Raw genomic sequence first — 27,367 nt, forward strand, 5'->3', positions numbered from 1 at the left:
GGAAGATGATCATGGTAACTGACTCGACGATGCCTAGCATTTTACATTTACAATTAGGCCTATGATGTTGTATAATTTCTGAATCAGCCACAATGTCATATGACACTAGCTAGGTTTCCATCCAATTGGTGACAGATTTTCATGCAAATATTTTAAAATAATATGCACATTTTCCCACCAGAGAAATCCAACGGAATTGTTGCAGATAAAAGGCTGTGCGTGATGTAATGCACATGAAAATAACTTTTGCAGTTCAATTAAATGGGTTTCAATCGCATTTAACTCTACATATGGTTTTGTTACAAAAACTGTTGCCGTTATATACAGTTGAAGTTGGAAGTTTACATACACCTTAGCCAAATGCATTTAAACTGTTTTTCACAATTCCTGACATTTAATCCTAGTAAACATTCCTGGTCTTAGGTCAGTTAGGATCACCACTTTATTTTAAGAATGTGAAATGTCAGCATAATAGTAGAGAGAATGATTTATTTCAGCTTTTATTTCTTTCATCACATTCCCAGTGGGTCAGAAGTTTACATACACTCAATTAGTATTTGTTAGCATTGCCATTAAATTGTTTAACTTAGGTCAAATGTTTCGGGTAGCCGAAACGTCCCACAATAAGTTGGGTGAATTTTGGCCCATTCCTCCTGACAGAGTTGGTGTAACTGAGTCAGGTTTGTAGGCCTCTTTGCTCGCACACGCTTTTTCAGTTCTGCCCACAAATGTTCTATAGGATTGAGTTCAGGACCCATTTGTGACCAAGCTTTAACTTCTTGACTGATGTCTTGAGATGTTGCTTCAGTATATCCACACAACTTTCCTTCCTCATGATGCATTCTATTTTGTGAAGTGCATCAGTCCCTCCTGAAGCAAAGCACCCCCACAACATGATGCTGCCAACCCCGTGCTTCACGGTTGGGATGGTGTTCTTCGGCTTGTAAGCCGCCCCCTTTTTTCTCCAAACATAATGATGGTCATTATGGCCAAACCGTTCTATTTTTGTTTCATCAGACCAGAGGTAATTTCTCCAAAAAGTATGATCTTTTTCCCCATGTGCAGTTGCAAACCGTGGTCTGGCTTTTTTATGGTGGTTTTGGAGCAGTGGCTTCTTCCTTGCTGAGCGGCCTTTCAGGTTATGTCGATATAGGACTCGTTTTACTGTAGTTATAGATACTTTTGTACCCGTTTCCTCCAGCATCTTCAGAAGGTCCATTGCTGTTGTTCTGGGATTGATTTGCACTTTTCGCACCAAAGTACGTTCATCTCTAGGAGACGGAACGGGTCTCCTTCCTGAGCGGTATGACGGCTGCGTGGTCCCATGGTGTTTACACCACAGATGAACGTGGTACCTTCAGGCGTTTGGAAATTGCTCCCAAGGAAGAACCAGACTTGTGGAGGTGTACAATTTATTTTCTGAGGTCTTGGCTGATTTCTTTAGATTTTTCCATGATGTCAATCAAAGAGGCAGTACGTTTGAAGGTAGGCCTTGAAATACAACCACAGGTACACCTATTGACTCAGGCTAATTGACATCATTTATCAGAAGCTTCTAAAGCCATGAAAAATGACTAGTCATGCACAAAGTAGATTCCTAAGTGACTTGCCAAAACTATAGTTTAACAAGAAATTTGTGGAGTGGTTGAAAAAACTAGTTTTAATGACTCCAACCTAAGTGTATGTTAACTTCCGAATTCAACTGTAGCCACTCTGTTCTTGGCACGCGCACTCTAGCAAACATCTCGCAGATACAGTGTGAGAAGGAGCCTACATGATGAGATTATGTATAAAGCAAGATTATTTTGACTTGTCCAACAGCAGCTCAGGATCGCTCATCATGTCACCAGAATAAGATCCTAGATATTTATTGGAAAGCATCAAGCTCATCACTGTGCACTTTCACCACCCTGTGAAGTTCATCATAAATTATTTAATCTGTAGCCTAATAAACTGAATGCTTTCCTGAGTCGTAGTGGGAGGACCACACAACATATCGCAAGACTTCAAGGTTACTAAGATACATTATGATGGTGGTTATATCAATTGTTGCGCATAAAGGCGTTTACAGCATAATGAATTTTAGACACAAAGATCCCACCACGTCGAACGTACAAATTGTCTATTGACAATCAAGAAATTGTACTGACATTTCCTGTGTCCACCAGCCCTGTCTTGACTTTTTTTCCCATGTGGGCTAATTCATCTGCATGAAATGGTTGGATGGAAACCTGGTTACAGACAGACTTGAAGAATGGAATGTAGCCAGTTTCTCTGCGAGCAGGTGGCGATGCGCTGCTGCATGGTTCACATACATCTGTGATTTTGTCTTAGCATTTCAGCACCATCATGGAAATCTCCCCCCCCCCCCCCCCCCATTCACACTCTTCTTCTGTTCAGTCCGTGGAAAGCACTCGACACTGAGTGACCTGACACAGAGAGCATCTCATGAGAGGATGGGAACAGCTGCTGCCGTGAAAAGAAAATATTTACCACTGAAGGAGGGAGTGCATAATATAGGCCTAGAAGTGCTTCTGCTTTTTGAAGCTTGAAGCAGCACAGGCTTTCTGCTTTCCACCATCCGGTGCCCTCTATGCCATTAGTTAACGGGAAGTAATAACATTGGGCTGGAATGCACTTATACAATCCTTCCAGGCCAGCAGTGTCTTGGAGGTCTGCCTGAGTCGCTGGGCAGCTTCAGGTGTCTGCAGGTCAGAGTAGACCTCCGTGTTCTAGAATGAGAATTGGAATGTCTGACTGCCGCAGAGGGAACAGAATGGTGAGTCTTTCATCCCCACCCAGTCCCTGTAATTCAGCCTCGACTGAACTGCTCCTGAAAAAATTCAACTCTGCTGGGGGATAGGTTTGCTTGGGGCTAGTGGACTGTTCTACCTGGATCCAAAAAGGGTTCTACTACGGACTCTTTATGGTTTAGTTTTTTTTCTAAGAGAGTAGGGCAGGAGGTATAGGGCTGGGGGACTTGGGGAACATACCGTTCCACCCTCTCTCTCTGTGCCATTTCATCCCATAGCTCCTAAAGAAAATGCCCTGACACGTGATCAGATCACATTATATAATCAACTGAAATGACCTATTGCTATATGGTGTTACTCAGTCAGACATAAAGGCCCTCAACCATTCTGCTTACGTAATGAATGATCCCCACATATCATCTTCAATATGGTTATAAGTGTAATAAGTGGGTGCACTAAAACTCCTATGTAATGACTCCTCTTCAATATGGTTATAAGCGGGTGCACAAATACTCCCACCGTGGACAGAATTATGCTTTCAGTTTTGTTACGTTTGGCACTTTGATGACATGTTTTAGACTTCTTGACTATGCCTTTTGCAACATTCGATTGAACTGTGAAACAATTGTCCTTTTCAGCTATGTAACTGTTGTACACTTGTCTAGGCACAGCCTGAAACTCACATAAAATGAATCATTGAAATAAAATCAGCTTTATTGTATTTCTCCATCCGAATGGAGTGATCCACCATCCAGCCCTCTTCTGTTCTGAATACATTCCACTTGTTGTGCGCTGCTGGCCATGTTTAGATTGGTGTAATGGCGTGTGTGTGTGTGTGTGCGTGTGCCAAACAACATCAACAGGATGGCTTTGTTCAATACCTACTTTATATGCTGTTATGTTAATAACCTCTGGTCTGTAATTTTTTGTACTGGAACAACGAGGCCCAGCCAGGCAGCCCAGCCCACTCAGTTCATGCCACCATTTCAGCGGTGTGCTGAAGTGTACTAGCCTGGTCCCAGATCTGTTTGTGCTGTCTTGCCAACTCCTGTTTGGCATAACAATCTCAGGAATTGGAAAGCACAAACTGATCTGGGACCAGGCTATGAGAGTACCAGGGTTTAATTTACAGTGGTGGTCTAATTAACTCAGTCACTGTAGTCACATTTCCCTCCCTCATCTTAGAAGCCTTATGTCTTAACAAGACTATCTGTAACAATGGAGGTGGCTAGACTGCACAAACAGATCTGGAACCAGGCTAGGACTGCAGGACCTTCCAGCCACACTGCCAGCGCTGAAATAAGGTCAGCTTCTGAAACATGAAGCACAACTCCACCAACCCCAGGCCTTGGAAACACCTTGTTCGCTGGCCTACTCCATCTGCCATCCATCTTTTGTCTTCCAGGAGACAAAAATAAATATAGTACATAAGATTGGATTTGTAGAAAACTTTTTTCTCTAACAGTGAGTAAGACTTGAGGCATCCAACATAATGGTCAAAAGCCACCCACGGACACCCCAACAACAAGTATACAGTATCAGTTCTCTGTCTGGCAAGTATTATGGAGCTGTGGCTCAGAGTATTGTTTCTTCATGCTATGTCATGTATTCTCAGTGACTGTGGTGACATTTTTCCCCTGTTCAGAAACATTTTGTCATTGAAGTTTGTTAGGTTTATATCCCATCCTGATATTACCATGTTCCGACCACTAGATGGTGCTCCCCCCACCCTCTCAATATTAAAGGGAAAGTTCACCCAAATGACATATTGGTTTACATATACAAAGGTATAATGGCAACCCATGTATTTGGTTTTGTTTTCCTGGCCACTGATTCATGTGCTAGCTTTTTAGCATTTATGGCACAAATCCAATGCAAGTACCTATATTAGCATTTTCACGCTTCATATCCAAATAACCTGTAAGTAACATACATTGTGTAAATCAATCACATTTTAAATACTTAAGGATGATTTGGACATGACTGCTTACAGGGTAAGGAAACAATGTAATTTTCTAATTTGAGTTAACTAGCCCTTCAACATGGGGGGGGGGGGGGGGGGATAAAAACTCATAGCAGGAACACCACCATCTAGTTGTCAGAACCTGGTAATATCAGGATGTAAGATGGGACATAAACCTAACAACTTCAATGACAAATTTCTCTGAACAAGGGAGGCCGTGTGTGGCCTTAGACAGTTTTTTTGGGTTGTTGGGATTCCTCATGTCAAACTCATGGTCCAAATCGGATGTTAGGTAATATATAAATGCAACATGTAAAGTGTCGGTCCCTTGTTTCATGAGCTGAAATAAAAGATACCAGACATTATCCATACGCACAAAAAGCTTGTTTCTCTCAAATTTTGTGCACAAAATTGTTTACATCCCTGTTAGTGAGCATTTCTCCTTTGCCAAGTTATTCCATCCACCTGCCAGGTGTGGCATATCCAGAATCTGATTAAACAGCATGACCATAACACTGTTGCACCTTGTGCCAGACAGTAAAAGGCCACTCTAAAATGTGCAGTTTAGTCACACAACACAATGCCACAGGTATCAATCAATCAAATGTATTCATTAAGCCCTTCTTACATAAGCTGATTTCACAAAGTGCTGTACAGAAACCCAGCCTAAAACCCCAAACAGCAAGCACTGCAGGTGTAGAAGCATGGTGGCTAGGAAAAACTCCCTAGGAAGGCCGGTGGCTAGGAAGAAACCTAGAGAAGAACCAGGCTATCAGGGGTGGCCAGTCCTCTTCTGGCTGTGCCGGGTGGAGATTATAACACAACATGGCCAAGATTTTCAAATGTTCATAGATGACCAGCAGGGTCTGATGATGATGATGATGATGATCACAGTGGTTGTAGAGGGTGCAACGGGTCAGCACCTCAGGAGTAAATGTCAGTTGGCTTTATATAGCCGATCATTCAGACAATCTCTACCGCAACTGCTGTCTCTAGAGAGTTGAAATCAGCAGGTCTGAGACCAGGTATCACGTCCAGTGAACAGGAAATGGTTCCATAGCCGCAGGGAGAACAGTTGAAACTGGAGCAGCAGCACGACCAGGTGGACTGGGGACAGCAAGGAGTCATCAGGCCAGATGGTCATAGGGCTCAGGTCCTCAGATATATTAAATTCACACTGGACAAGACAGGAGAAATACTCCAGATATAACAGACTGACCCTAGCCCCCCGACACACAAACTATTGCAGCATAAATTCTGGAGGCTGAGACATGAGGGGTCCAGAGACACTGTAGCCCCATCCAACGATACCACCCGCCACCTACTTTGCCAAAGCACAACCCCCACACCACTAGAGGGATATCTTCAACCACCAACTTACTATCCTGAGACGAGGCAGAGTATAGCCCACGAAGATCTCCCCCACGACACGAACCCGAGGGGGGGCGCCAACCTGGACAGGAAAATCACGTCACTGACTCAACCCACTCAAGTGACGCACCGCTCCTAGGGAAGGCATGGAAGAGCACCAGTAAGCCAGTGACTCGGCCCCTGTAATAGGGTTTGAGGCAGAGAATCCCAGTGGAGATTGGGGAACCGGCCATGCAGAGACTGCAAGGGCGGTTCGTTGCTCCAGTGCCTTTCCGTTCACCTTCACACTCCTGGACCAGACTACACTCAATCATAGGACCTACTCAAGAGATGAGTCTTCGATAAAGACTTAAAGGTCGAGACCGAGTCTGCGTCTCTCACATGGATAGGCAGACCATTGCATAAAAATAGAGCTCTATAGGAGAAAGCCCTGCCTTCAGCTGTTTGCTTAGAAATTCTAGGGACAATAAGGAGGCCTGCGTCTTGTGACCATAGCGTACGTGTAGGTATGTACGCAGGACCAAATCGGAAAGATAGGTAGGAGCAAGCCCATGTAATGCTTTGTAGGTTAGCAGTAAAACCTTGAAATCAGCCCTAGCCTTAACAGGAAGCCAGTGTAGAGAGGCTAGCACTGGAGTAATATGATCACATTTTTTGGTTCTAGTCAAGAGTCTAGCAGCCGTGTTTAGCACTAACTGAAGTTTATTTCGTGCTTTATCCAGGTAGCCGGGAAGTAGAGCATTGTAGTAGTCTAACCTAGAAGTGACACAAGCATGGATTCATTTTTCTGCATCATTTTTCGACAAAGTTTCCGTTTTTTGAAATGCTACGTAGATGGAAAAAAGCTGTCCTTGAAACAGTCTTGATATGTTCGTCAATAGAGAGATCGGGGTCCAGAGTAACGCCGAGGTGCTTCAGTTTTATTTTGAGACGACTGTACAATCATCAAGATTAATTGTCAGATTCAACAGAAGATCTGTTTGTTTCTTGGGACCTAGAACTAGCATCTCAGTTTTGTCCGAGTTTAAAAGTAGAACATTTGCCGCCATACACTTCCTTATGTCTGATAAACAGTCTTCCAGGGAGGTCAATTTTGGGGCTTCACCATGACATCACCAAGAGGTAAAATATATAGTGAAAACAATAGTGGTTCTAAAACGGAGCCTTGAGGAACTCCGACAGATAAGATCTAAACCAGGCCAGAACTTGTCTGTGCAGACCAATTTGGGTTTCCAATCTCTCCAAAAGAATGTGGTGATCGATGGTATCAAAAGCAGCACTAAGGTCTAGGAGCACGAGGACAGATGCAGAGCCTCGGTCTGACGCCATTAAAAGGTAATTTACCACCTTCACAAGTGCAGTCTCTGTGCTATGATGGGGTCTAAAACTAGACTGAAGCGTTTCGTATACATTGTCTTTAGGAAGGCAGTGAGTTGCTGCTCAACAGCTTTTTCTAAAGTTTTTGATAGGAATGGGAGATTCGATGTAGGCCAATCGTTTTTTATATTTTCTAGGTCAAGGTTTGGCTTTTTCAAGAGAGGCTTTATTACTGCCACTTTTAGTGAGTTTGGTACACATCCGGTGGAGAGGGAGCAGTTTATTATGTTCAACATAGGAGGGCCAAGCACAGGAAGCAGCTCTTTCAGTAGTTTAGTTGCAATAGGGTCCAGTATGCAGTTTGACGGTTTAGAGGCCATTACTATTTTCATGAATGTGTTGAGATATAGGATTAAAAAAACTTGAGTGTCTCTCTTGATCCTAGGTCCTGGCAGTGTTGTGCAGACTCAGGACAACTGAGCTTTGGAGAAATACGCAGATCTAAAGACGAGTCCGTAATTTGCTTTCTAACGATCATGATCTTTTCGAAGAAGTTCATGAATTTATCACTGCTGAAGTGAAAGCCTTCCTCTTCGGGAATGCTACTTTTTAGTTAGCTTTTCGACGGTATCAATTTTTGTTGTTGTTGATTGTTCTTATTTTCCTCAGTTAAGTTGTAAACATAGGATGATCGGGCATCAGTGAGGGTTCTTCAATACTGCACGGTACCGTCTTTCCAAGCTAGTCGGAAGAGTTCCAGTTTGGTGTAATGCCATTTCCGTTCCAGTTTTCTGGAAGCTTGCTTCAGGGCTCGAGTATTTTCTGTATACCAGGGAGCTAGTTTCTTATGACAAATGTTTTTAGTGGTGCGACTGCATCTAGGGTATTATGCACGGTTAAATTGAGTTCCTCAGGTAGGTGGATGACTGATTTTTGTACTCTGACATCCTTGGGTAGGTGGAGGGAGTCTGGAAGGGCCTATAGGAATCTTTGGGTTGTCTGAGAATTTATAGCACGGCTTTTGATGATACTTGGTTGGGGTCTGAGCAGATTATTTCTTGCAATTGCAAACGTAATAAAATTGTGGTCCGATAGTCCAGGATTATGAGGAAAAACATTAAGATCCACAGCATTTATTCCACGGGACAAAACTAGGTCCAGAGTATGACTGTGGCAGTGAGTAGGTCCGGAGACATGTTGGACAAAACCCACTGAGTCGATTGATAATGGCTCCGCAAGTCTTTTGGAGTGGGTATGTGGACTTTTCCAAGTGAATATTAATGTCACCAACATTTTTTATATCTGCCATGACTACAAGATCCGATAGGAATTCGGGGAACTCAGTGAGGAATGCTGTATATGGCCCAGGAGGCCTGTAAACAGTAGCTATAAAAAGTGATTGAGTAGGCTGCATAGATTTCATGACTAGAAGGTCAAAAGATGAATAAACAGTCTTATTGAAATTTGCTATCGGAAATGTTAGCAACACCTCCGCCTTTGCGGGATGCGCGGGGGATATGGTCACTAGTGTAACCAGGAGGAGAGGCTTCATTTAACACAGTAAATTCATCAGGCTTAAGCCATGTTTCAGTCAGGCCAATCACATCAATATTATGATTAGTTAATTGACTAACTGCCTTGGAAGTGAGCGATCTTACATTAAGTAGTCCTATTTTGAGATGAGATATCACAATCTCTTTCAATAATGACAGGAATGGAGGTCTTTATTCTAGTGAGATTGCTAAGGCGAACACCGCCATGTTTAGTTTTGCCCAACCTAGATCGAGGCACAGACCGTCTCAATGGGGATAGCTGAGCTGACTGTGCTAGTGGCAGACTCTACTAAGCTGGCAGGCTGGCTAACAGGGTGCAGGCCAGGCAGCAGGCTAATTCATTGTGGAGTTAGAGCCCTGTCTATGTTCGTAGATAAGATGAGAGCAACCCTCCAGCTAGGATGGAGTCCGTCACTCCTCAGCAGGCCAGGCTTGGTCTTGTTTGTGGGTGAGTCCCAGAAAGAGGGCCAATTATCTACAAATTCTATCTTTTGGGAGGGGCAGAAAACAGTTTTCAACCAGCGATTGAGTTGTGAGACTGCTGTAGAACTCATCACTCCCCCTAACTGGGAGGGGGCCAGAGACAATTACTCGATGCCGAGACATCTTTCTATCTGATTTATACGCTGAAGCTATATTGCGCTTGGTGACCTCCGACTGTTTCATCCTAACATCGTTGGTGCCGACGTGGATAACAATATCGCTATACTCTCTACACTCGCCAATTTTAGCCTCAGCCAGCACCATCTTCAGATTAGCCTTAATGTCGGTAGCCCTGCCCCCTGGTAAACAGTGTATGATCGCTGGATGATTTGTTTATAGTCTAATACTGCGGGTGATGGAGTAGCCTATGACTAGGGTTTTCAATTTGTCAGAGCTAATGGTGGGAGGCTTCGGCGTCTCAGACCCCGTAACGGCAGGAGGAGAGACCAGAGAAGGCTCGGCCTCTGACTTCGACTCGTTGCTTAATAGGAAGAACCGGTTGAAAGTTTGTCGGCTGAATGTGCGACACCGGTTGAGCATTCCTACAGCATTTCCTTCCAGGAGCCATGAGAAAATTGTCCTGCTGCGGGGACTGTGTGAGGGGATTTATACTACTATCTGTACTTATTGGTGGCACAGACACTTTCATCCTTTCCTACACTTAAATTACCCTTGCCTAGTGATTGCATCTGAAGCTGTGCTTGCAGCACGACTATCCTCGCCATAAGGCGATCGTTCTCCTGTTTAATATGAGTACATCGACTGCAATTAGAAGGCATAATGTTAATGTTATTACTTATCTTCGACTGGTGGAGGTCCTGACGAACCACGTCCAGATAAAGCATCGGGGGTGAAAAAGTTGAATGAAAGAAAAGTTGAGCAAGGGTAAAAAATATAAAACGGTAATTCAACAGTAAAAAACAAGTTTTGAGGGAGTGTGCAATTGGCATGCTGACTGCAGGAATGTCCACCATAGCTGTTGCCAGTGAATGTGATGTTCATTTCTCTACCATCAGCCGCTTCCACCGTTGTTTTAGAGAATTTGACAGTACGTCCAACACGCCTCACAACCGCAGACCACGTGTATGGCATCGTGTGGGCGAGTGGTTTGCTGATGTCAACGTTGTGAACAGAGTGCCCCATGGTGGCGGTGGGGTTATGATATTGGCAGGCGTAAGCTACGGACAACAAACACAATTGCATTTTATCGATGGCAATTTGAATACACAAAAATACCTTGACGAGATCCTGAGGCCCGTTCGTTCTATCGGTTCGGTTGTGTGACGACCCTCCCACTCTGTCAGCCGAATTCTTTCTCTTTGCTCTTGTTTTCCTTAATAGGATGTCGGTGGGCGGGGCTGGGAGGGTCGTCAGCGAAATGGGACACACCTGGGCTCAGGTGTGTCCCAGCAAAAATGCACCGCTTCCCCATTCATCGAGGAAACTCTCCATGCAGACACAGACAGGTTGTGGCTGTTTTGTTCGTTTGCGTTGGCACCTTTCAACACCCCTCATTATCACATGTATACACGCAACCACTCACTTACATTACTGACCACTGACTACACACACACCATTGTTAATTGTATTTACTTTACTTCAGTAAAATACATTTATTTTGTTATTCTTTATCTCCACGTTGTCGCCCTTTTTGTTACGGGCTTTGAGCCTGTTCGTGACAGTTGCTAGAGATTTGACCCAGTCGTTCAGTCTTTTTGTTCTGTATCTATGGACGCGACCCAGTCGTTCATTCTAAATGTTCCATTGCCATACTGGCTGGCAACATTCTTATCCCTTGCTTGCTAGCTAGCCAACTACGGCTAATTTACAGTTACGTCAAAAAGCCAGAATAACCTCAAAGTACCCATATTTGCATCTGTTTAAGCTGTTTTCTAGTGACTATTGGATATGTCCATAGCAATGAGCTGATGAAGTGCGATTTCGCCTGGCATAGAACATTTGCTCACTCGTCAGGACACTGTTGTTCAGAGGTGCTAGACAACAACACAGCTAACACAATCACTTCAAACTGAAGCTGGAAAGACTGCAAACTAACTGCACTTCGTTTTGTGCCTAACACCCATGCCAATATATCCTCCAAACACCGGCTTCTCTGGCATTATCACTTAAATGTCTAATGAGACTGTAGGCCCTGGCTGCACCTCCCTGTAGAGAGAGCAAATAAAAGGCTGTACAAACTGAACCTGTTGTCTCTCTTAGTGTGCATCAACTCATTGTCTGCTATCACGTGAGTATGCTTGTGTTGTGTGTGTGCGCTTGTTTGTAAATTTTTTGGCTTAATCAGCAGTGCTGAGTTCTGGAATTCCTGTTCATCACAGAGAGAGAAAAGGAGAAATGTAGTGAGGGGGTCAGAGCAGACCGCGTGAGCTTGAGAGAAGGGGAAGACAGAGGATAGAAGAGGGTCCCATAGAAAGGGTATGTTATACAGATGGATAGGTATCTAGCTATATGAAGGACAGACATGAACATCATAGGTGAGCGAGGGTGCTGAGTCAGAGATCCAGAAGCTGACGGTTCTGCTGTGCACTCTAAATTTCCAAAGCATTGTTGCTTTAGGACTAGACAGGTGTAGTTTTAAGCAAAGTACCCCTGAAGAGCACCATAGTTCTGAAATCTTTTCTGTAGTTAGAAACGGATAAGAAAAGCATTCCAGCAACATTATTTTATTCAAAGACAATTTGAACTCTTAGAAATGAAGCTAATTGATTGCACCCAAATTGGCCATTTCAATTTATAGGATTTGTATAATTTCTAATAAATATAGTACCCAATATCCAATTCTGGTCAATACATTTTTTGGGGTGTTCAAATCAGACCGGCAATAATAATCAAAATGACATACACTACTGTTCACTTGAGGAGGGTCACTTAGACATTTCCTTGTTTTTGAAAGAAAAGCAAGAAGGCCAGCATCCAAGAGTCGCCTCGTCACTGTTGATGTTGAGACTGCTGTTTTGCGGGTACTATTTAATGAAGCTGCCAGTTGAGGACTTGTGAGGCGTCTGTTTCTCAAACTAGACACTAATGTACTTGTCCTCTTGCTCAGTTGTGCACCGGGGCCTCCCACTGCTCTTTCTATTCTGGTTAGAAGCAGTTTGCGCTGTTCTGTGAAGGGAGTAGTACACAGCGTTGTACGAGATCTTCAGTTTCTTAGCAATTTCTCGCATGGAATAGCCTTCATTTCTCAGAACAAGAATAGACTGACGAGTTTCAGAAAAAAGGTCTTTGTTTCTGGCCATTTTGAGCCTGTAATCGAACCCACAAATGCTGATGCTCCAGATACTCAACTAGTCTAAAGAAGGCCAGTTGTATTGCTTCTTTAATCAGCATCACAGTTTTCATCTGTGCTAACATAATTGCAAAAGGGTTTTCTAATGATCAATTAGCCTTTTAAAATGATAAACTTGGATTAGCTAACACAACATGCCAATGGAACACAGGAGTGAGGGATGGTTGCTGATAATGGGCCTCTGTACGCCTATGTAGATATCCATTAAAAAGCAGCCATTTCGAGCTACAATAGTCATTTACAAAATGTTAAAAAAAAAAAAAAACATTTTAACCATTATTTAACTAGGCAAGTCAGTTAAGAACAAATTCTTATTTTCAATGACGGCATAGGAACAGTGGGTTAACTGCCTTGTTCAGGGGAAGAACAACAGATTTTTACCTTGTCAGCTCGGGGATTTGATATTGCAACCTTTCGGTTATACGTCCAACTAGTGGGTAGAAACATTAGCAACTGATCAATTTAATGTTATATTAATGGACAAAGTGACCCCAAACTTTTGAACGGTAGTGTATACTCCCCCCCCCCCCCCCTTCCCGGCGACAGAGAAAACCCTCCCCATACTGCCCCTTCCCTGTGGGCCTGAAAGCAAAGAAAGGAAATAAGGTGTGTGTGTGTGTGTGTGTGTGTGTGTGTGTGTGTGTGTGTGTGTGTGTGTGTGTGTGTGTTTTGGGCTTTAGCTGAGAGAATTTTTTAGAGTCAAGTATATTTGTCTAAGCCTCAATTATTCCTTGACTAGCAGTATTCATTCTCACTGTCAAATTCTGTTAAAACTTGTAATAATAACTGTATCCGCTGGTGAATTGGGGGAGAGTGAGATGATTGCCATCAAAGAGCCAACATCTTTTTATGCCGCAGTGCTGTCTGCCAGTGGTAAAAGTCTCTGATTGATTGAGATATTCAAGGAGCTATCATCGTTAAGTAACATAGTAGATGCAAATAATTGAATATTTAAATTCATGCACTTCAAAATTAATTTTGTGACTTTGTCCCAGAAGCATTTAACTGCAGGGCACTCCCACATATGAAGGAATGCGATATAGAAATCAGTCCTTTCGGGGAATTTATCAATTCCATCATTGGAGGAGTTGCCTGATAATGTGTCTTTTCAAATCTTGGAATGTTCTCACCATTACTGTCCATGATATCGGCAAGGGTACAGATTCAACATTCCACAATTATAAACCATTGTATGGTCTAACTAATCCAAACATTTTATTGAAGGGAATTAACCACACACAGGCTGTTTTCTGGACACAGATGAAGTTTATGAGAAGGACAAAGTGAATTGCTTTCATGGAGGACTGGCTTGACTTGTGAGGATGACCACCCAATTTATTTACATAATTAGCTAAAGCTTTTGGTGTTCTACCCAAAGTTGCAAAGAAAATGTTGTGATCCATTTAACAAACACTTTGAGACCAGCAAAATGGATAAAAGGGTGTTGTGGGCAACTTCAATAGCAAAAAAAAACTTCCTCCATATTCACAGTGAATACATTACATAGTTTGAAACGAGCATTTCGCTACACCCGCTTAACACGTGTATGTGACCAATGAAATTAGATTTTTGATTTGGTGTAGGGGGTCCGTGGGTGGCTTTTGACAACGTTTTGGAATTCCTCATGTCTTACTGATTGTTGGGAAGACGTTTTGTCCAAATTGGATGTTGGGTATTATTATATTAATCATAATCAAATTAAAATGGCCAGTTTGGGTGCAATCAATTAGCTTAATTTCTCAGAGATCAAATGAAATTGAACAAAATAATATTGCAGGAATGCTTATCTTATGTTTTTAACTACCGAAACGATTTCAGAAAAATCTGAGATGTTTGGTGCCGGAATCCTTTCTTTTGCTTTTTGAGGCTGAACATATAATGTATGCCGGAACGACCCGTATGCTAGATAGGCTATGTGTAATTGATCCTGATTGTATCCATAAGATGGAGAGGATAAGCGAGCAGGAGAAACGGTCATCATTGTGGACAGGTCTGCTACTCTATGGTTCCTGGAAAGTTATTACAGTACAGCCTCTCATTTAAACTCTTACACATTTGTCAATCCATCTCCCTCTAATGCCTGATGGGTTTACGATATGTTTTGACACATTTACTTAGTTTGTGTGTCTGTGTTTTTGGCTTACAGTTGAAGTCAGAAGTTTACATAAACCATAGCCAAATACATTTAAACTCAGTTTTTCACAATTCCTGACATCTAATCCTAGTAAAAATGTCCTGTCTTAGGTCCGTTAGGATCACCACTTTATTTTAAGAATGTGAAATGTCAGAATAATAGTAGAGAATAATTTATTTCAGCTTTTATTTCTTTCATCACATTCCCAGTGGGTCAGAAGTTTACATACACTCAATTAGTATTTGGTAGCTTTGCCTTTAAATTGTTTAACTTGGGTCAAACATTTTGGGTAGCTTTCCACAATAAGTTGGGTGAATTTTGGGCCATTCCTCTTGACAGAGCTGGTGTAACTGAGTCAGGTTTGTAGGCCTCCTTGCTTGCGCACACTTTTTCAGTTCTGCCCATTTTCTATGTGAATGAGGTCAGGGCTTTATGATGGCCACTCCAATACCTTGACTTTGTTGTCCTTAAGCCATTTTGCCACAACTTTGGAAGTATGCTTGGGGTCATTGTCCATTTGGAAGACCCATTTGCGACCAAGCTTTAACTTCCTGACTGATGTCTTGAGATGTTGCTTCAATATATCCACCAAATGTTCCTGCCTCATGATGCCATCTATTTTGTGACGTGCACCAGTCCCTCCGGCAGCAAAGCACCCCCACAACATGATGTTGCCACCCCCATGCTTCACGGTTGGGATGGTGTTCTTCGGCTTGCAAGCCTCCCCCTTTTTTCTCCAAACATAACGATGGTCATTATGGCCAAACAGTTCTATTTTTGTTTCATCAGACCAGAGGACATTTCTCCAAAAAGTACGATCTTTGTCCCCATGTGCAGTTGCAAATGTTGTCTGGCTTTTTTATGGCGGTTTTGGAGCAGTGACTTCTTCCTTGCTGAGCGGCCTTTCAGGTTATGTCAATGTAGGACTCGTTTTACTGTGGATATAGATACTTTTGTACCTGTTTCCTCCAGCATCTTCACAAGGTCCTTTGCTGTTGTTCTGGGATTGATTTGCACTTTTCACACCAAAGTACGTTCATCTCAAGGAGACGAAACTCATCTTCTTCCTGAGCGGTATGATGGCTGCGTGGTCCCATGGTGTTTATACTTGCATACTATTGTTTGTACAGATGAATGTGGTACCTTCAGGTGTTTTGGAAATTGCTCCCAAGGATGAACCAGACTTGTGGTGATCTAAAAAAAAATGTAAAAAAAATCAAGCTGTTTAAATGCACAGTTAACTTAGTGTATTTGAACTTCTGACCCACTGGAATTGTGATACAGTGAATTATAAGTGAAATAATCTGTCTGTAAACAATTGTTGCATAGTGTAGATGTCCTAAACGTCATGCCAAAACTATAGTTTGTTAACATGAAATTTGTGGAGTGGTTGAAAAACTAGTTTTAATTACTCCATCCTAAGTGTATGTGAACTTCCGACTTCAACTGTCCGTGGAAGTGTGTGGTTCTTATGCTCTTTCCTCTGCTGTGTTCCAGACGAGAAGCCCGTTCAGGAGGAGGACTGGGTGGTGTGCCAGCACGCTGAATGCCCCGACCGTCGACGAGCCTCGAAGGTAAGACACATCCTGGGATGGGCTGGTCTGTTTGAAAGCTCTATAGCCCAAACCATGGTCAAATAAATCCATGGCAAGGAGAGCTTGGTGTGTTACTTTATTTCATTTGGCTTGTCCCTTTGGACAGAACTCTTAAGGCTACATGAGGTGCAGCTTGAGTCCATAAGACCCCCCCCAAGTCCTTTATTTCCCCCCCCCCCCCCCCCCCGATGACACTATTGAAGCTCTCTATGGTGGGGCCCCTGTTACATACAACATGATCAGAGAGGAGCAGAGAGACCCCTTTTCTTCTGTTAGGTGTTAAAAGGGTGCGAGACGTGAGGCGGTGTGTCTGTCCACTAGACTGTGAAATGAATTATTCCTTTGAAGCCTTTCTGAAAACGGGACCATAGCCAGGCGGCCAGATGAACCAAAGCAGTGTCTGTCTCTAAGTCTGGTTGCTCGGCCCCCCCCCCCCCCCCCCAAACAGTCCACTTCACTGGAGCCCTTTCTGTCTGTATTAGCTGTATTTTCTCCTCACTGTCTGTGACTGAGAGCAAGCGGCCCCTCCCTTTCACAAAAAATGGAAATGATGGATTGGAGTGAAAGAGGAGAAAATAAGAGACAAGGGATGGAAAAGAGCACAAAGTTAGAGGACGACGACGTCACAGCACACGGAAAATAATAGTTATAGATAAGGCCAGTTATAGAATCATACTATACAAAAAGGTGAATAAAGTGAAGTCACAAGTAGAGCTTAACCTGCAGTAGCCTCTCAGTCGCTCAGCCTCTTCAGCTTCACATGTTATTGAGCAGATCCTCCTCCCCCTCCTTTCCCTGGAAGATCAAAGCACCTCTCTTCTCTTCCCCCACTCATGTTATAACAGGCAACAAGGATCTTCTTCTGCAGGCCTTTTAGGATTTGGTTTGTAAAAGTTGAGCAAGAGAAGAGCCATGTACACAGTGGTTGAACTGTCTACATTGTGTGTGTGTGTGTGTGTGTTGACCTGTGCACCGGGGGAGGCTGGGTGAAGTGTCTTCATCGTGTGTGTGTGTGTGTGTGTGTGTGTGTGTGTGTGTGTGTGTGTGTGTGTGTGTGTGTGTGTGTGTGTGTGTGTGTGTGTGTGTGTGTGTGTGTGTGTGTGTGTGTGTGTGTGTGTGTGTGTGTGTTGACCTGTGCACCGGGGGAGGCTGGGTGAAGTGTCTACATCGTGTGTGTGTGTGTGTTGACCTGTGCACCGGGGGAGGCTGGGTGAAGTGTCTACATTGTGTGTGTGTGTTGACCTGTGCACCGGGGGAGGCTGGGTGAAGTGTCTACATCGTGTGTGTGTGTGTGTGTTGACCTGTGCACCGGGGGAGGCTGGGTGAAGTGTCTACATTGTGTGTGTGTGGGTGGACCTGTGCACCGGGGGAGGCTGGGTGAAGTGTCTACATCGTGTGTGTGTGTGTGTGTGTGTGTGTGTGTGTGTGTGTGTGTGTGTGTGTGTGTGTGTGTGTGTGTGTGTGTGTGTGTGTGTGTGTGTGTGTGTGTGTGTGTGTGTGTGTGTGTGTGTGTGTGTGTGTGTGTGTGTGTGTGTGTGTGTGTGTGTTGACCTGTGCACCGGGGGAGGCTGGGTGAAGTGTCTACATCGTGTGTGTGTGTTGACCTGTGCACCGGGGGAAGCTGGGTGAAGTGTCTACATCGTGTGTGTGTGTGTTGACCTGTGCACCGGGGGAGGCTGGGTGAAGTGTCTACATCGTGTGTGTGTGTGTTGACCTGTGCACCGGGGGAGGCTGGGTGAAGTGTCTACATCGTGTGTGTGTGTGTTGACCTGTGCACCGGGGGAAGCTGGGTGAAGTGTCTACATCGTGTGTGTTGACCTGTGGGGAGGGGAGGCCGGTCGGACTGACACTACCTGTCTCCTTGGCTGAGGTCACGGGTTGACGTTATGTAAAGAGATTACGATGAGGCCTGTTAGTTATGGGGGGGGGACTGGAATAGGAGGAGGATTGAGAAAATGGATGGGGACTGGGAAGGGGGCTTGTTTTCAACTGCAAGCAACAGCTCAGCCTCGATCTCTTCTTTTTCTCTGACTTTTTCTGGCAGATTTCCATTGAATATCCATAATTTGTCCAGTCAGCTGACAAAACTGTACCTGTCAGAGGATGGCACGGCAAAGCCTTGTTCCCTCACTTATAAGCATTTCACTGTTAGTCTACACCTGTTGTTTACCAAGCGTGTGACAAATACAATTTGATTTGATTGTGCTTATGTTGTCTTCAGTTGGCAGACAGAGCAGCAGAGAAAGGGCCATGAATCCAGCATGTCCCCAGGCTGTGACAGGTCTGGTCTTAGTCACCAGGGGTCACTGGTGAAGCAGCCTCATCTCTTTGCTATTCCCTCTTGTTTCCTCTTTAAACTCTAATGGCCTGTATTGCACAAGCATTTGAGACATGATTAGAGCATTTTAAATATACACTTTGTATTATATCCAATGTGGTTTTAAATAAACTCGTCAAAGAAGCCGTTTGACTTGCAACAAACATTCAACTTTTTATATTTCGTGTTAAGAGTATTTTAAGGAGTTTGAACTGAGCTGCTTCTAGCAACAGTTCTATACACTGAGGTCTCTTTCCTCACGTTATGTCTCCATTCCGTTTGAGCATTCTTGGTCTTTATAGCTCTGGCTTTTGGTCTCACTGCGTACTGTAGTATTTGATTAGTTCTCTTCTGCAGTAACTCCGATCCTCAAAGGCAGTGTGTCTGTTCCAGTCGCAGCATGAGCCCTGGCTGGCGTGGCGGGAGCTGAGTTCACCTGTCCTGTTCACTGAATCAATCCAGGCTGTTCTGAGGTACTGGCAGTGCCTACTATAGCTGTCTACGAGTCGAGTCATCATCACATTATTCAACACTACCTGTACTGAGGTGAGCCCTAGATAACGCTTTAATGTGTTTCCATAGGGTTTGAACATAATTTGAACCTTGTTGTAGGTCTGTGACACCCCCCTCGTTGTTATTTATTGTTACTTCTTTTACTTTAGTTTATTGAGTAAATATTTTTTTAACTCTTATTTTCTTAACAGCATTTTTGGTTAAGGGCTTGAAAGCATTTCACGGTAAGGTCTACACCTGTTGTATTCACCACAGTATTTAAAAATGTAATAAAAATGTATGCACTCTACTGTAAGTCGCTCTGGATAAGAGCGTCTGCTAAATGACTAAAATGTCAAATGTATGTGACAAAATAACATTTTCTTTTATTTGTGAATTTTTCAGGCCGATAGCTAGGCCTTAGCCCTAAATGAATAGCGACTGACTGTGCTGTGGGGGTTAAGCAGCCCCAAGGGCAGTCTTGTTACATACATTAAGGAGATGAGGAGGCCAGTCTGAGCTCGCTCTGGGACACAGGTCTCTCACATATACACCCCTCCCCCTCTCAGTCACTACGGGACAGGACCAGACAGGGCCCCTAAAGGTGTGGCTTCCCATGGCAACGTGCCCCACCTAGGACAAACAGCTGGAGGGTGGGAGATTGGATGGATGGAAGGGGAAGAGAGGTGGGGCAGACAGGAAGAGGAGGAGAGAAGTTTCAATCAGCTGACTGACTCTTTTATTTTCTTGCTCTTATTTTTTTTCCTCTTCATTATTTCTTCTTTGGTTTCGTTTCATTGGTTTCGTTTCATTGGTTTCACTTGGTGGGTTTCCATATTTATTCCTGTCCCTCGTGTATCTATTTGATGACTACCTCTCTGAGGTTGTTTTCTATGGATGTAATATCCACGCGTTAAAGCTACTTACTCATGAAACAACCCCTGCAGCTTCCAGTAGAATTCATGATTTAAATAATTGTTGTAAAATTGTCAAAAGCCACTGTCAGCAATTCAACACTTCGATCTACACTGAGTATACCAAACTGGCACCTACTATCATATCCTGTTCAAAGGCACTTACATCTTTTGTCTTGCCCATTCACACTCTGAATGGCACATATACTGTACACAATCCATGTCTCGAGGCTTAAAAGGTCTCTTCCCCTTCATCAACACTGATTGAAGTGGATTTAACAGGTGACATCAATTAGGGATCATAGCTTTTACCTGGATTCAACTGGTCAGTCTGTCATGGAAAGAGCGGGTGTTCTTAATGTTTTGTACACTCAGTGTATATAGCGAGACTGAAACCCAGGAATTGAAGCTCTATTTCCAGGTACAGCGTTCACTCGAAGATTGGTGTAGTTCTCTAGGTTTGGTAAATTAGTCACGTACAGAGGTGTTAAGCTGTCCGTACTGGGGTACGTAATGATGCTTTCCTGGCCTGCTTGGCTCTCTTCAGGCAAGAGTCTGGCTGTAGCCTCATGGACGGATTAGAGGACTATTTAAAGCAGCTGTGCTCATCCCTTTAATGTTCATCCTGCCCTTTCTCCTTCTTTCTTTGTCGTTTTTTGTTCTGGGATAATGAGGAACACAGTCTGTTTGAAAAGGTCTTGGACCCGAGGGGAATAGCCAACACTGTAGCATGATTTATAGATGTACTCTAAATAATGGGAAGTGGAATTATCTAGCGCTGTGTGTGAGCGCATTTGCACGTGTGTGTATGTGCGTTTGTATACATGTTGGCACATTGTGTGTGTATAGGCATACCCGTGTGCAAACCCTTTCATATCCATTTAAAAGTAGCCCAATTTTCTACGTGCTTAGAGTACTGTGTCCTGGCTGTCTTGGGCTGTTGATTTGTGAATACACACATACTTCTACTATCCCGTTGGTCACTCCGCTATGGTGATTCATATCACTTGGAGCATTAAAATATCTGAATAACTCACTCTTGATTGTCATCCGTATATTCCTCACAGCTTGTATTGCTGTTATATAACAAGCACCAAAATCAATATAGCTTAAGTAGACAAGTTAATGAGTCAAAATGAGAGAGCACAGAGTCTCCGAGGGGTTCCTGAGAAGGAAGGATGACCTCACTTTCTGAGTAATAGCCCAGAGGAAAGTTTTCCCTGTATGAGAAGTCAGATGCTTTGTCCCTTATGGCACCCTATTCCCTATTTAGTGCACAACTTTTGACTATGGCCCATATGGGTCTGTTCAAAAGTAGTGCACTACATAGGGAATAGGGTGCCAATTGGGACTCAGACAGAATAACTGCTGCTGGCACGGGTGAGATCTGCTGTGGTGGGATTGTGACGTTAGACTCCCAAGCAGGATTTGGCCATTGGGATTGCTAGGCTAATGGTTTTTCAATGTGAAGTACATAGAGAAAGTTAAGTGCGGGGTCTTTGATATGCCTGTTAGACTGGCACTTCAATCATCTTTACAGGGAAACCAATAATGCTAATGATAGCTTTTACATTAATTTCATCCCATTTTCTTTTTTTACCGGACGTGATCTATGGAAACGTATGGGGCAACAGAATTTAAGTATTTCCACGTCATAGGCTACATCTCACTTATGTGACACTGTAGTATGGTTGAATTGGCTGAGGACATGAAAGCATTTGCTATCTATGAAGTGATTTCATCCCATAAAGTGCAGGCTATAAGCCCCTCAATGACAAGAATAATAGTTAATGTATTTAAAATGTGCTGTATCGTATTTTGCACGCCAGCGGATATACTACTTCAGGTAGCATTACTGTATGATAATCCACTTAATCGTTGCTGTGTACATTATGAACACAGGCACGTACACAGAGGGCGATTTGGGTAAAGACTGGTGGAGGCTACAGCCAATTATGAAGCAGTGGGTGAAGTGCGACCTTGTACATCCAAACAGGATCATCCAGGATGAGTATAATAATAATTTATAGGCATACCTGTGTAGACTGAGGTTGTAAGGAGAGGCTTTTGCGGTCTGTTTTGGTAAAGGACAGTGTAGAGAAGGGTTGGGCAATCTCATCTTACCCTGCAAGGCAAAGCAGTTACACAGCTGATTCAATGAATAAAGTATTCATTGAAGACTGAGTAGTTGTGTAGGTTTGTGTGGTAAAGTTGAGCCCTATAGAGAAGCCCTAATGGGATGGGTCCCCCTGCTTGAGGGAGAGTCCCAGTGTTAGTCCACAGCAGACCTAGAATCACAGTCAGCCTCCGAAACAAGCTACAACAAGCTTTTCACTCCACAGAACACCATCGCACAGTCATCACCTATGAGCCAATCACAGAGCTTGTCATACTGTACTTTTCCATGACTCTTTTGAAGTGGTCATAGTGAATGAAGGGGGTGTTTTCAAAGTAGTCCCAGATACCATCAGAATACTGCTGAAAATATTTGTATCTCATTCTCAGTGACAGTGTCAGGTTTCTATTGAAATTCTTTAGAAAGTGACTAGAACTCTGACATCAGAAGTCAGGGATGGGCAACTTTGATTTTAAATTAAAAATATATATATATTTAACCTTTATTTAACTATGCAAGTCAGTTAAGAACAAATTCTTATTTACAATGACGGCCTACCCGGGAACAGTGGGTTAACTGGCTTGTTCAGGGGCAGAATGACAGATTTTTACCTTGTCAGCTCGGGGATTCGATCCAGCAACCTTTCGGTTACTGGCCCACTGCGCTAACCACTAGGCTACCTGCCGCCCCTTTGATGGGGTGGGGGCCACAAAAAATCTGAACCCACATCCATCCTATGGGATGTAGAGAAAATGTTGCAGTTTTAAGAAAGTTTGCTGGCAATTCTACACATTTTGCCATGGGGCGAAAAAGATTTTGCCATTTTAGAACTAATTTCATGCAATTCTACTCAGTTCGACATGGGGCAGAGAGGAAAATTAGCTGTTATTTTAATGTGATATGAGTGAGACTGACTAACAAAATCAATTGGGGCTCCATGGCCGGTAATTCGACCATAATAACAAGTTTATATAGCTGGCCGCTAAACTAATTTAGTAACCTAAATGTTAGCTGACATGGATAATTGAGTGACTATCAGTGACTGACATAACAAGGAAAAACTGCTGATGCACAACCAAATTTCGAAAATGCACCTTGTGAATTCTACTATTCTAACCCCTTAAGAATGAAAATAACAGCTAATCAAGCTATGAAGACAGTTATCAGATTGAAATTAATCTTGTTTAGTAGTAGACTTGTGTACCAACTTCACATAGAATTTCATTGCAATGCAGAAAAGAAAGGGGATGGCCCTGTATGTCGGTGTATAGAAACTAGGCCTAAGGCATTTGTTTTGCATCCAACAATAACAAACATGTAGTGTGATGCGTGCCGATCGGGTAAATGTCTTGTCAGGAAGGTATTCAGAGCCAGAAGGAGGTCCCCGTGACGATGGTGACGCCAACCCTAAGCCCCATGGGTCTCTTTGACAGGAAGCAGACAGCACAATAACAGGAAGAGGGCACCTGACCGACCGACACTCCAATGGAAATGGCCTTGGGCTGAAAGGGAGTCCGGGACAACCAATATAACTGCCTACTTCAAAGACTTTTAAAACAAGGCCCCCAGTGGCGAGTTGATGGGTTGAAACAACATAAATCCAAATCCCTCCTCGCATGCAAGGCTCTGCTCTTCTTCAAGGCAAACCAAACTAAAGCCTGTATAATTGTTGCTTTGGACTGATTTCTGAGGGAGGGAGTCCATAGGGCGGCTGAAGCTAATGAACTCTTTAAGAATGACTGTCTGTGTGACGGCCTGTCTGCTTTCAATTAGGAGGAACAGTTCGCTAGATTGTCTCCCAAATCCAAAACATGTTATTATCGCGGATAAGATGAGTAATAGTAGGCAAATCTTTAAATAAGTTGAATTAACTCATGAACGAAACTAACAACCACAGGAACTTCCAACATAATTCATGATGAAATATTTAGGCAATATTTCTCCTTTTGTCACCCTTCTCGCTCGCTCTGTACTTTCTACATACCGTTTTTGCTCTGTTTTATCTCTTTTTGCTTTGATATATGTCTGTCTCTTGAACTCACCTTATGAGAATTTCTGGCCTTCTAGGTCAGGGAGGCTTTAATGCCAAGGTCAGGCATCAAGGGAAGGTCTCCTCTATACACAGTACAAACTCCCCCTCTCCTCCCCAACAATGGCATTGCCACTAGAGACTAATCCTTCAGGGTAATTGCTTGACTGCCACTCCCTCTTTTTAAATATAGACTGCTGTAATTGAGGTTTGCAACAGGGGGTAGTGGGGCGGGCAGAGGGGGGGCAGGGCACCAGTACTTTGACTTGTTTTGAACAGGAGAGATTAGAGGGGACAGAGGAGAGATGAGTTTGGCTTTCCAACCGAACAGACAAGACCCCTCCCCAAATTGTGCCTCCAGCCATGGAGTCCTGAATAGTTTTTCTGAGCTGGTTAATTGTAGAGGACTTAAATGAGGCTCATATAGTAGGCTTAGGTTGAATGACAATGTGGCCCATGTTTGTGGACAGGACAGCGCTGTAGACCCAGCGAAGACATGGGGATGAAGGAGGCTGTAGTGTCTATTACAGCCACCAGCAGTTTGAACAGTATTTAGGTTAACGTCCATGTATGCGAGGCTCCTAGGTTAAGAATATTCAAAAATTAGGTCTTCAAGATTGAAATCATATAAGCAACTGTTTATTTAATTTTTTTATCTGAAAAGTTAACAAGTGCAGTTCTCCAACACTTCTCACACATTTCCTCCCATTGCTAAGAACTAATTTTACTACATAGGCGCAAACCACTAAAAACACCTCCCCCACTTATTTTCCTGTCGGCGCTTTTTAAAGCACATCTAATCCGTCCTCTGACCCTGTGACACTGAGAGGTCAGGAGTCAAACACAGGGACAAATTGGAGCTGAATACGGAGCAAGATAGATGCGGGTAGAGAGAACCATATAAATAGTGGGAATGCTGTTCCAGTAATTCATTTTGTGTGAGGAGGAAACATTAGGTGTTTAGAATAAGGACTGGTTTCTATACAAGCCAGTTGGTGGGTCAGCCCAGCTTGTGTGTGCTTGTAGGTCTGTGACTGGCTAGGCTGAGGCTCAGAGGCTGACGGTGGTGTAATGTGCGTCGGGGGCGGGTATCGTAAACACAGCAGAGGCAGCAGCAGCTCACATGCTCATTTTGGGTGATTCTTCACGAAACTAGAACAAAACAGGACCATTTTGGGGATTTTCATGAAATTTAATCCATAGAAGGGACCTTTGGAAGAAGGATTGTTGACATATATTTGACATGCTGTATCTTAAAGCATCATTGAGAAACACTTTGGGAGGGGTCTGGTGGTCCTCCCCCAGAATTCTTTGGGGCATGTAATGCATTTTTACACAATCCAATATGTTGTCTCTATTTAGAAGAAAGATAAGCAAAAATGCCCACAGTCATCAAGCTAGGTAAGAGATCATTATTAAATATATTTAAGTAATTAACAAGACTGAACTAGATCAAAAGTAATTAAATAATACATATTGTGTTGCACCTTTAACCAATAGCCTAACAAATGAACAACTCTTGAGGAAATACAAAGACTTTTCATTGTTTTTATTAAGAAATCCTCTCAAATTTGACAGCCCGAGCCGCCTACCCGCCGGACCCCGACCAGTCTAGTCAATAACTCAACTCTCTCCCAACACATTTTCCTTAACAGTTCACACCTTCTTTTTTTCATTCCCTAAGGGAGAGGTAAAAACAAAAGCACTTACAGTGCCTTCGGAATGTTTTCAGACCCCTTGACTTTTTCCAGATTTTGTTACGTTACAGCCTTATTCTAAAATGGACTAAATACAAAGAAATCCACAGCAATATACACACAATACCTCATAATGACAAAGCGAAAACAGGTTTTTAGAAATTGTTTAAAATGTATCAAAAATAAACAACAAACACCTTATTTACATACGTTTTCAGACCCTTTGCTATGAGACTAGAAATTTGCTCAGGTGCATCCTGTTTACATTGATTATGCTTGATGTTTATACAACTTGATTGGAGTCCACCTGTGGTCAATTCAATTGATTGGACATTATTTGGAAAGGCACACAACTGTCTATATAAGGCCCCACAGTTGACAGTGTATGTCAGAGCAAAAACCAAGCCATGAGTTCGAAGGAATTGTCCGTAGAGCTCTGAGGCAGGATTGTGTCGAGGCACAGATCTGGGGAAGAGTACCAAAATATTTCTGCAGCATTGAAGCTCCCCAAGAACACAGTGGCCTCCATCATTCTTAAATTAAGATGTTTCATTTAAGAATGAAGACTCTCAGACCATGAGAAACAAGGTTCTCTGGTCTGATGAAACCAAGATGTTTACTCTTTGGCCTGAATGCCAAGTGTCACATCTGGAGGAAACCTGGCACAATCCCTATGGTGAAGCATAGTGGTGGCAGCATCATGCTGTGGGGATGTTTTTCAGAGGCAGGGATTGGGAAGCTAGTCAGGATCGAGGGAAAGATGAATGAAGCAAAGTACAGAGAGAACCTTGATGAAAACCTGCTCTAGAGCACTCAGGACCTCAGACTGGAGCGAAGGTTCACCTTCCAGCAACCCTAAGCACACACCCAAAACAACGCAGGAGTGGCTTCAGGACAAGTCTCAATGTCCTTCAGTGGCCCAGCCAGAGCCCGGACTTGAACCCGATTTGAGTATCTCTGGAGACACCTGAAAAAGCTGTGCAGCAACGCTCCCCACCCAACCTGACAGATCTTGAGAGGATATGCAGAGAAGAATGGGAGAAACTCCCCAAATACAGGTGTGCCAAGCATGTAGCATCATACCCAAGACGACTCGCGGCTGTAATCGCTGCCAAATGTGCTTTAACAAAGTAGTGAGTAAATGGTCTGAATACGTACAGTACCAGTCAAAAGTTTGGACACACCTACTCATTTATTTTTCTATCAAAACTATGAAATAACACATATGGAATCATGTAGTAACCAAAAAAGTGTGTCTTATATTTGAGATTCTTCAAAGTAGCCACCCTTTGCATTGATGACAGCTTTGCGCACACTCTTATT

The 27,367-nt window shown here is 43.3% G+C and overlaps 1 protein-coding gene across 2 annotated transcripts in view; it reads left to right on the forward strand.

Moving 5' to 3' along the window:
* LOC106572641 (pleckstrin homology domain-containing family G member 5) overlaps nucleotides 1-27,367 on the forward strand; it is a 124,610-nt gene that overhangs the window by 36,423 nt on the left and 60,820 nt on the right. For both annotated transcript variants that reach the window (XM_082962179.1, XM_082962178.1), the window contains exon 2: nucleotides 16,382-16,458. In XM_082962179.1, the coding sequence (XP_082818305.1) occupies nucleotides 16,382-16,458 (77 nt within the window). The remainder of the gene's footprint in view (nucleotides 1-16,381; nucleotides 16,459-27,367) is intronic.

The sequence above is a fragment of the Salmo salar genome, chromosome 15, assembly GCF_965601325.2.
Source record: "Salmo salar chromosome 15, fSalSal1, whole genome shotgun sequence".
NCBI classification, from domain to species: Eukaryota; Metazoa; Chordata; class Actinopteri; order Salmoniformes; family Salmonidae; genus Salmo; species Salmo salar.